Source organism: Opisthorchis viverrini (assembly GCF_000715545.1).
Source record: "Opisthorchis viverrini unplaced genomic scaffold opera_v5_126, whole genome shotgun sequence".
Taxonomy (NCBI): domain Eukaryota; kingdom Metazoa; phylum Platyhelminthes; class Trematoda; order Opisthorchiida; family Opisthorchiidae; genus Opisthorchis; species Opisthorchis viverrini.
Window position 1 is genome coordinate 791,190 of NW_008751787.1, and position 9,807 is coordinate 800,996.

The following is a 9,807-nucleotide window of genomic DNA, read 5'->3' on the forward strand; positions in this document are numbered from 1 at the left end:
TCGTTCAAATCACCGGTGACACTGAGCTGCCGCACTAAGTATCTACTCGCATTGCCGAGGAAGCATTTAATCCTACTTCGTGGGTTTTATTCGGTCGATCCTTGTTCGTCAAAATGAGAGACCAGTGTGTGATCTGCACAACACTGTGTATGAATTTCATCTTGGGAGATGGGATGGGCACTACTTTTGTACTAATTCGTCATAGAAACAGTCCGCTTACGACTAGAATGGATGTATCTTGTTTAGGAGTTTCAATCAGCAATGTGAACTCAGAAAATTTAGCCAAGCGTGCCAGCATTATATGGCAAGATGGCTCAGTGGTTAGAGCGCGAAGCTACCAACCAGAAGGTCCGTGGTTCGAACCCGAACTCTGCCTCTCGACTTCTTCTGTCTCGGCTTGGGCAAACTAACAGTATCCAAGCCATCGTGCTTCCTTCTGGTGAAAAGGTAGAAAAAGACCAAAAGGGAGGCTCAGCAGAGCGACGTTTTTTGCGTCAGCATTATCAGCTTGATTTACGTGCGTGAAGTTGTTGCCATTCTTCTATTCTAAATGACTTAGATGGAAGATTCTGCTGGGTAAAACAAAATATCCTGATAAACTATAGGACGGGGTATTCAACATTTGAGACACTAAGTGCATACAAGTAGACACGTTTGTCTGATAGAAGAGTTGAGACGTCCATGTACAGTGTGTACACTGCATTCTAATTAATCACCTCTGAGCTAGCTTCATTTAGCTGACAATTTCCTTCAAACTGGTCATTCTAAATATGCGTTGTATGAGCCAGTGGACACCACCATCATATCAACTTATAGACGGGGACTTTTTGACTGAAGTGGAAGTTGATGGCTAAAGTTTTGCTCTAGCAGTAAGTAGTTAACACCGGTTTTGGGCACGTCAGCATTACCAACTGAATTTATGTGAGGGAGGCTGACGTAGATGACAAAGGCGAAAGGGTCAGGGTGTAAAGCCTCGGTAACAGATAAATGGGAATGTTCAATAATTGGGGCGTCTTATCTCCACAAAAAGCATTCGAAATCTATGTAAAATCTGTGCAGTACTTTCCGAAATATTCACCTCTAAGCAAAACGAAACACTTTCTGGGAAAGGGTCCGGTCTTTTTTGTTTTTTTCTGTCTATCCAAGAGGCGCGTCATATCCTTGTAGATTCTAGAAGCAACTTGTTTGTCTGGAACGCACAGACGTCACGACGTTCAGCTAAAGCGAAAACTGAACGCCCTAATTTGGGTATCTCAACTGTTGAAGAATTTGTATTATGAGAAGCCCATGTAAAACAGTTTGGGCTTTATTTGTGAAGTTACTTGACACAAATATCATTGTTGCGAACTTACCTAGGGGTGTTGTCGTGAAAAGCTTGACGTAATACTGTTTGTTAAAGCATGTTGTGTAAAAACTAACTCGAAGTTCAACCACGTAGCAATATCAGGAAAGAGTAGGGCGTTATTTAGCAGTTTTTTTCACAAATCGCTACTAAGGGAATTGCACACAGTGGAAATTTAGGTTGTCACATTTAAGCGAGATTATGGATTGTCTTGCGCTAATCATGCCAACGAATGAAACGTTCTAAATATGAGAACAATCAATACCAACGCGATTGCTGCTGGTTTTGCCCGCTGTACACGTTACCCAATATTCTCAGACGTGCCACATCCAGTTGCAGTATGTGTATTGGTTAGACTTCTCTTGGCTTCTTTATCTACTGAGCAATTTGCGGCACAGTCAAACACTTGGTATCAAAGGTACATCCGAGTCAATGTTCATCCGAATTCCGCTCAGGGTGAACAGAGTGAACACTTTGGCCCTGATTAACTCCCGCAAGAATAACCCAACACACAGCCAGAGTTGGCATTTCGTTGCCCTTTTGACTATCCCTGTGCCACACTTAAAAGCCACGCTTCATGCGATTAAACTTCCATTTCTTGTGATTAACGCGGATCTTCACAACTGGAGCACACGCACTTATATCCAGGTAACTCGAATCGAAGACTACACTAGTCCGGTTGTGAACTGCTCGAAGTACTAAATCACACTGATTGATGTTTTTCGTCGGACGTTTCTGGTTGTAAGAGTGGAAGTACTGCTTGTTTTGCCAGTACTGTTCTTGAAGACAAACGTAGCAAAGTTTAAACCGTTAGAGTAACCTACTTTCTGAAATAAGTATTCAAATTGAGTCACGTAATGTGTATCTGCAGCGGCGAGTCACTATTCAGCGAAATTTTAATTACTTCTTCAGGAAAATCAGGCGGGATTACGTCAAGATTCGATGGTCAAATTGTCGACCATAATGGTTCAACTAGAATATCCCACTAACAAAATTTGTCTCTTAGAGTGAACAACGTTATCCAGATATGTCCACTGAGACATGTCAATCGGTGTTCCAGATTTGTGCAACGCTTCTTTCATAATGTATGAATGTGGTGTCCATATTACATTTTATTTCTTTTGTCTATGATGGAGAACATTCAAAGACGCCAGCTGCTTCTGTAATCGTTTTAGCCTCACAGACATCACTGAGCACCAGCAATATGTTTTAATGGATACTTCCATTCCGGAGAGGGGAGATGGTAAATTTAGACTGGAGCTTAGTTACTGTCCTTTGCCCAATACTGCCAAATGCCAAAATTCCCTAATTATAGGGGCTGGTGAAAGATCAAGCATAATTTGATAAAATAAAGTCTTAAGAATAAGAAGTCACATCAACAGAAAGAATATTGGGCGACGTGAAAATCTCGTACCGGAGTTTATTTCTGATCATGAAAAGGAGGTTTTTTGGAACGTAACCTGAATTACGGGTTCCAAAACGTTATAGATTTTCTTGAGATGAGCACAGCAAGAAGTGCCAAGAAGTGGCCAAGAAGTGCCATAAGTCTGTTCTATCCGCACTGGGAACCATCAGCACTACATACCTCAAGAGTCTTCGGGGAGATTTAATCCACTATATCCCATCTACTTATGGGTTAATCAAACTACCAACCAAACTCTGGTGGCCTCTAACTAATCCGGGGATCACACGTTGGTGAGCAACATTAAGATTTGAGAGATCCGGATGATTGATGATTCCCAATAATAATAATAGTAACAGAATTCTGGCAATTCTGGGCATGAATTCATTCAATTGCATTAAAACATCTGTCCTGAAATATTCACAGTCCCAAGACCCAAACCAGGGAACAGTTCAAAAACCAATGCGATCCACGAACTGCCTTCACAGATGAATGAAGGTACACAAACTTCAAAGCCCCATAAGGAAATCAAATTTGTGGGTTTGGAATCGTCAAATCGACGATGGACTAGAATGTACCATACCATGTACTGGAAGGGTGTTTACTTATCTGTTGGGATCAGATGCCTGCTCGAATTACTAGAAATCAATTAAAACCAATCAAACCCAGCACTAGTTGGTTTATGGCGCAGATATATTCACTGTGTACTACTGTATAAGCGCGTCCGTAATAATCGAAACAACCAATGATGGACTGCGTTTTCACCATTCTAATAAGTGAAACTTCAGGAGGTGAGGAGGGTATCTTCTGAGATTTGGGGGCACCAATCTTGAAGGCTACCACACACACTGTTTCAGCCCATCTATTTCCAGAGAACAAATACGCTTTACGTTGAATTAGTTACCCACTATGTCATGCCCTGCACACGGTTATACTATGAGTAAGTTGAATAAGTGAAGAAAGTGAATGCATGAATTTTTCCTTTTCGCCAGCCTGCCGGTAATAGATGGAGTCGGTTTTCTTACAACTCATTTCTCAAGTCTAGAAAACATTCTGCATCGTTGGAAATCTCCCATTTTGTGATGGTCAGTTTAGTATATTTTGAATTGGGCCGTCAGACGTAGCGGTTCGTAATCTGGTTAGATGATCAAGCTAGTCGCAAGGAAGCCGCTGAAAACAGCAACTCGTCGTGATCTGAGTGAAAGTTCAACAAAGCGAGGTTACACGAACCCCCTACTGACAACGTCCATACACATTAAGCACCACGATTGTGTGTTTGAGTTTATCAACCTAATACGTAAGCATTCTGTGTGGCGAGAATTAGGATACCGTTCATGTATGTGAACTATTCCTATTTCTACAATAAACGCCGTGTTGTTATCTATGAGTTGTCGGCGTACTGTCTTCTTCCTCGTAAAAGAGGCAACTCTCACTGAGCTACTTATATTATGTGGGGATAAATTCCTTAGAAGAATTAGTCGCGAAAAATATTGTGAGATTACTGCTTCCCAGGGCAACCTAAACCATGCTATCTATGCGCTGTTGAAGAGCCATTCACATTGAATTTGGTGCGAACTGATGTAAAATGTTTCATGAGCCAAAACAGCCTACTTCACTTGTCATGCAACCTTCTGTATAAAGTTACTGCAACGAATGGGAAAAGCGAGTGCGTGAATTCGCCCATCTAATTATTCCGCGCACGAAACTTGAGTTTTTAAGGTGTAGATTTTCACATTTCTTTGAGCTAACCACTGCAAATTTGTAAACCTCTTCTGGGCAATCAATAGTGTCTGCTATATTCCTTGGGGCAGAATTTGTCTAAACTTTTATTCGCCTGCCGTTCGCACATTATAATTCCGCGCGTTCTCGTCGATACGTGCAAAGTCAAATAACTTGAGTTTACTTGTCAGGAATTCTAAAATAGCACACCTAACGGATTAAACGGCTAGAATAGTTTGCCAATCCTACAGAGTACAGGAAGTTTGCAGTAGGAAAATGAAAGACCTAGATTTCGATAAGAACATCAGTAGTATGCTCAAAATACCTGCTGGTACGAGTGACAGAAACCGAATTAAACGTTTGACAAATATGGCAGGCATGCTAGTCAACCAATTTTCCGGTCATGATAAGTGCAATTCAGGGTGTGGACGAGGTCAGGAGCAAATATATAACCGGGTGAAATATTTCAGGCATGTAGGAGGTCTTGATCGAACGCGGCAACAGATAGGTTCTATGAAATTAGATCAACTTGGAGTTGAACAGTGAGTCTATTTGGGATACTACTAGGAAAATCAATTTGTTGTACGCCTATTTGTACATAGATAGCGTATCATCATGCAGGCAGTATCAAGCATGGGGTTTCCTAGTGCAATGCGGTTAAGTGACCATGCCGGTAGGTTGACATCCAAAAATACATTTTCTTGGAACCATATTGGCAGATATAGGAGGGCTGATGTTGTGTTTCTGCCCGTTCATTTTTGCTAGACGACTGAAAGCAGATCGCGCACTTACTCCCGTTTGAAATGGATGTGCGTCACGCTAGTACGCTTGTGAACAGACAGATGTGTGGTTGATTCCCACAAGAATGCCTCAACTTGCTTCTCCAGCCAACAGAAATTCTCAGAGTAAATGTTTTATATCAAGGGAAGAGTGAAAAATGAAGTCAACTGATGGTGGGACGGTGAAAAATTTCCCACCGAAAACTTCGAGTTTCCTACTTCCTGAACGTCAAAATATCATGCATTCGTTCGGTCATCGCGACTGGCATACAGATCCCCGTATTGTCCTGCGTTTCTATCCACACCAGAGTCACTTCCCTTTTGCTGTCAGAAACACGACAGATCACAAATTGATTGATACTTACCTAGATTGAATAATACAGCTAGCCGTGAATTCAAACCTTCCAGCTGGTTGAGTGACAGCAAAAAGGATGTACTTGGATGCAGTTCAAAAACTAGTTTGAACAAGGCACTAAAATCGATATTGTTGCAAGATGAATTAATTTCGTCCGAATTCCCTCTCTCCCATGAGATATTATGCAGCTTCTCGGAAGGCCTACTTTTGACTTAAACGCATTGTGACCAGTCGATTTCAGGGTAGCGTCCCAGTCTTTTCCGGCTTTCAACAACCAGCCAATCAATATTATGACAAGAGAAACCGCTCTACGAGGTCCACTGTTTTATACTGTGGACCCAAATGCAGACTGAGATTTAACCCCATGCCTTGTCTCGAGTTGGCGCCTCATAATTTATGCAGCGAGGTGTTTTGTACTTTGGGGCGACTTTGAGGAGGAAGCCAATCCATCCATTCACTTCTGATAGCGTGTATCTACTTTCACGCTCACTAGCTGGAAGTTACTGATGAGATCGCAACAAATCGAACACGGCGCGGAGTCCATTTCACACACAGAACTATAAAACATTGTACTTTGGAGCGACTCTGAGGAGGAAGCCAATCCATCCATTCACATCCAATAGCGTGTATCTACTTTCAGGTCACTAGCTGGAAGTTACTGGTGAAATCGCAACAAATCGAACACGGCGCAGAGTCCATTTCACACACAGAACTATAAAACAGTCAATTAAAAATATCTAAAGTTTTAGAATTGTTTTGAAGGACAAATCACACCCGTACTTCCTACACTGACCACACGTGGGCATACTATCAAGGGAAAATAAATAATTTTGAAGATGAACTATAAACGGCCCATAATTTGGGCAGTCGGCACAACTTTATGACCCTCGAACTGTCACATTCATCACTCTTGGTTTTGAACAACCGAAATAAGTGGCCGCATACCCACTGCATAATGGGCATATCTTGGTAATGATATTGAACTGACTGCTATCGCCTGACTAGTTAACAGCTTTGTGGGCTTCGTTTCATATTCTGTGTACTAAAGTGTTCGTTGTTCTGTTGTTTTCATTCATTACAAAACGCACTTAAAATACTTGATGATCCGAAAGCTAATGCTCAGATTTCTTCGTAGCCAAACTTGAAAACCTAAAATAGAGACCCTCTGACTTTGATATGATGGAAATGCACCATTCAGTTGCCTTAAACTCACTGGTCGAAATACTTGCGATGACTGCGCAAGGTGGAGAAATTCCTTTGGTAGAAAATCATTGTTAATTATGTTCCTCTTGAAGTTTAGTGCTTCATTTAGTGCAATCTCTGGCGCCATCCTTTGAATTTCACCAGCCTGTAGTGGAGTTGTTTGGCAAAACTAGGAAGTATTCCAGAATTATGGCTCAATCAATGAATCAGTGAATCAATCAGGCAATCAAGCAATCAAGCAACTAATTAATCAGTCAGTATATTTTTCTGTCTAAATGTAGGTTTGCCTATCTATCTATCTATGTGTTCATTGATTATCTACCTGCTGAAGAATCGAGCAAGAAATAAGCGCCTCGCTGGCGTTTATATTTATTTAGAAGCAAGATAACCGAGAAACGTTTTATTTGGATGCTCTATATTAGGCTTCATCGAACAAAAAGTTTGCTTCCAAGTAAGCTTTTTATTTTTGAAATGCTCGTGACAGTGAGTTTATGATGTGGGCTGAAAAGTGAGGTGGTCTTTTTTGTCGACTTTTTATGTTTGGATAAACTCATCTCACTGGAATTTTTAAGTGCCCGAGATTCTTTAGATTGGTCGGTTGGCTTTCCTGTAGGACAGTACATTTTCTCCTGAAACTAACCCGACCTTGCTTGGCAGTGAACTTCTCAGGGCCAGCTCAATTTTTGTAATGACCTCCCATGTTGTTTGTCTTGGTGGCATTGGCTCCAGAAAAATCAGGCAAAGCAACAATCGACCTAGACATATTTACATTTAGTTGTTCCACATATTCAAATCAGATGGTTGCGTCTTTCCAGTGGCTCATTTGAGGATTTCTTCAACGGAAAAGCACGTCTAATCACCTTATCTTCCAAAATCTGTATTTACTGGAAGACACGAAACCCACCGAGAACCTCCGGGAAATTACAGGGGAGGCAGACATGAAAGCGCCCGTAAAATTTTGACGACAAAAGACTTTAAACAGGTACTTGACAATGGGGCAGTCAGTTACCAAAATATAAAACTTAAAGAGGGTGAGATGGCTTAGGTGTTTAGAGCGCGAATCTACTGACCGGAAGATCCGTGATTCGAACTCGACCTCTGTCTCCCGACTTCCCTGTCTAGGCTTGGGCAACCTGACAACATCCCAGCACTCTTGCTTTCTTCTGGTGGCATGGCAGCTAGGCACCGAAACGGTGCTTCACCTAAGCGATATTTTTGAGTTCAAACCTCACCGAGTGATTGAGAAAAAGTATACCAAAAGAATACCATTAAATGAGTAGAATCAAATGCGCCCTTAATTTCTATCCTGGAGATTTTGCACCGTCTGACACACTTTTGCGTTGAGCATTACTAGTGTAACGGTGATACTACTAAGGGGGGTATGTGGGTAGTATGTGTTGTTCTTGGAATTTCGCTTTGCTTCTCTTGAAAAGGGGAGATCTGTTGCGGAATTTGTGGAGTCGCTTTGTAATATTTGCTTGGATTACAGCAACGAATGTTTGGAGTCAATGAATATCCAGGAAAGTTCAAGAAGACGCGTTTAGGTGAAGGTGGGTGTCTTTGTAAATAAGATGCAAATGAGTTTTGCTTCCCCGTCCAACGGTCTGTAACCGGTCAGTTGGTATTTTCTAATAACTCCGCAGTGAAAGCATTCTTTCTCTCACTAGTTCTACTACCATCAGGAAATGAGTAAAATTCGGAGGCCTTATTATATTTTAGGATAATAATTGAAACTGGCATGCATGAAAAAAGCATGTAGTTGTTTTGCGCTTGTCCATAGGGGTAATTTATTTGACAGAGTTTGGCTGTTGCGCATCAAAGGAACGATTTACGCTATCAGTGTATGTTTTGAAGAAGGAAATCTTGGGAAAAAATTAAGTCTTCTAGAAAGAACGTCAGGTTTCTCTCCAAAAAGTAATTAATTTATTGTTAATTTATTCTCATTTACCACGATATGAGGCAGCTGCTGATCCAAACGCCCAAATGTCCACCACCACCATTGTATCGAGCATTTTGCACCCGATCACAAATCTGATATTTCGTCACACGTCGGACATTTTGGGAATATTTCGCAGCCACCGATAGGCTTGCTTCTGACAGGCCGATTTTTGGCTTTCACCATTGACGCAACTGAGCAGAGAGTGACCGGCCGAAAGAATAGCATTGTTCAAGCGTTTTGTTTTTCTTCTTCTATAAATCATGAGACCAAATAGGTTATTGCGCGCATGTTTCTGCAACAGCTCCGTAAATGACTCTGGTTTGTTAACAGAATAACGATCGTCCGAGTACTACTAGCTTTCTCAGTGCAGTGAAAGATCTTCTATACACACGATGCATCAGTGTTCAAAGTAGAAAACCATACATGTTAGGGTCTCTCCCGCTGGGGATATCGTGAGTCTGTGCATGCGATGAATTTAATCAATGGTATATACGGAATATCCCAAATGAATCCGAGTTTTAGATGTATTACTAAGCTGTTTGCGGAATCTTTCTTGATACAATTTCGCTCCCAAACCTTTGCCTTTGACCGTTGTCTTTTAACATATTCAGCCCTGCATGATTAATTTATTGTACCACATCCTCTACAACCATATATAATTTCGAGCTGTGTATTAAAAATCGGAAAGACATTGTTCTCTGTACACGAATGAAACCGGTTAAAGTTACCACCCCTCTAATTAATGTCCTTAAGATGGTCTGCATGTTTAACTCCAACCCATTTCACTCAAAACTAAGTTTTCAAACTGACAAGTCATCAAATACTTCGCTAGGCCAAATGTATCTGCGTAAACACTAAATTCGAAGGTTATGATTGCAGCCGACCAGCTACTTCACACGAAAATCTAATTAATTGATGTTCCCGAGTAGACACAACCATTCACTTTGGGAATGAAACCGAATCTCGCAGGTTAATTCGATAAATCTGGACTGCAGCGCGCCGGACTTAATTTGTACCTCTAGAGAATCACCAATCATTTACTCTTCTTTATCCACAGAACTACTTGCG

General features: G+C 41.3%; 1 protein-coding gene across 1 annotated transcript; it reads right to left on the bottom strand.

Moving 5' to 3' along the window:
• Positions 1–324: 324 nt before the first annotated feature.
• On the bottom strand, positions 325–7,995 carry T265_14008 (hypothetical protein; the record flags this gene model as incomplete). The annotated part of the gene is made up of 2 exons (XM_009171620.1): positions 325–436; positions 7,661–7,995. Coding segments are annotated over 2 exons (447 nt in total), but the record flags the coding sequence as incomplete, so codon positions are not given.
• Between the last annotated feature and the right edge of the window lie 1,812 nt (positions 7,996–9,807).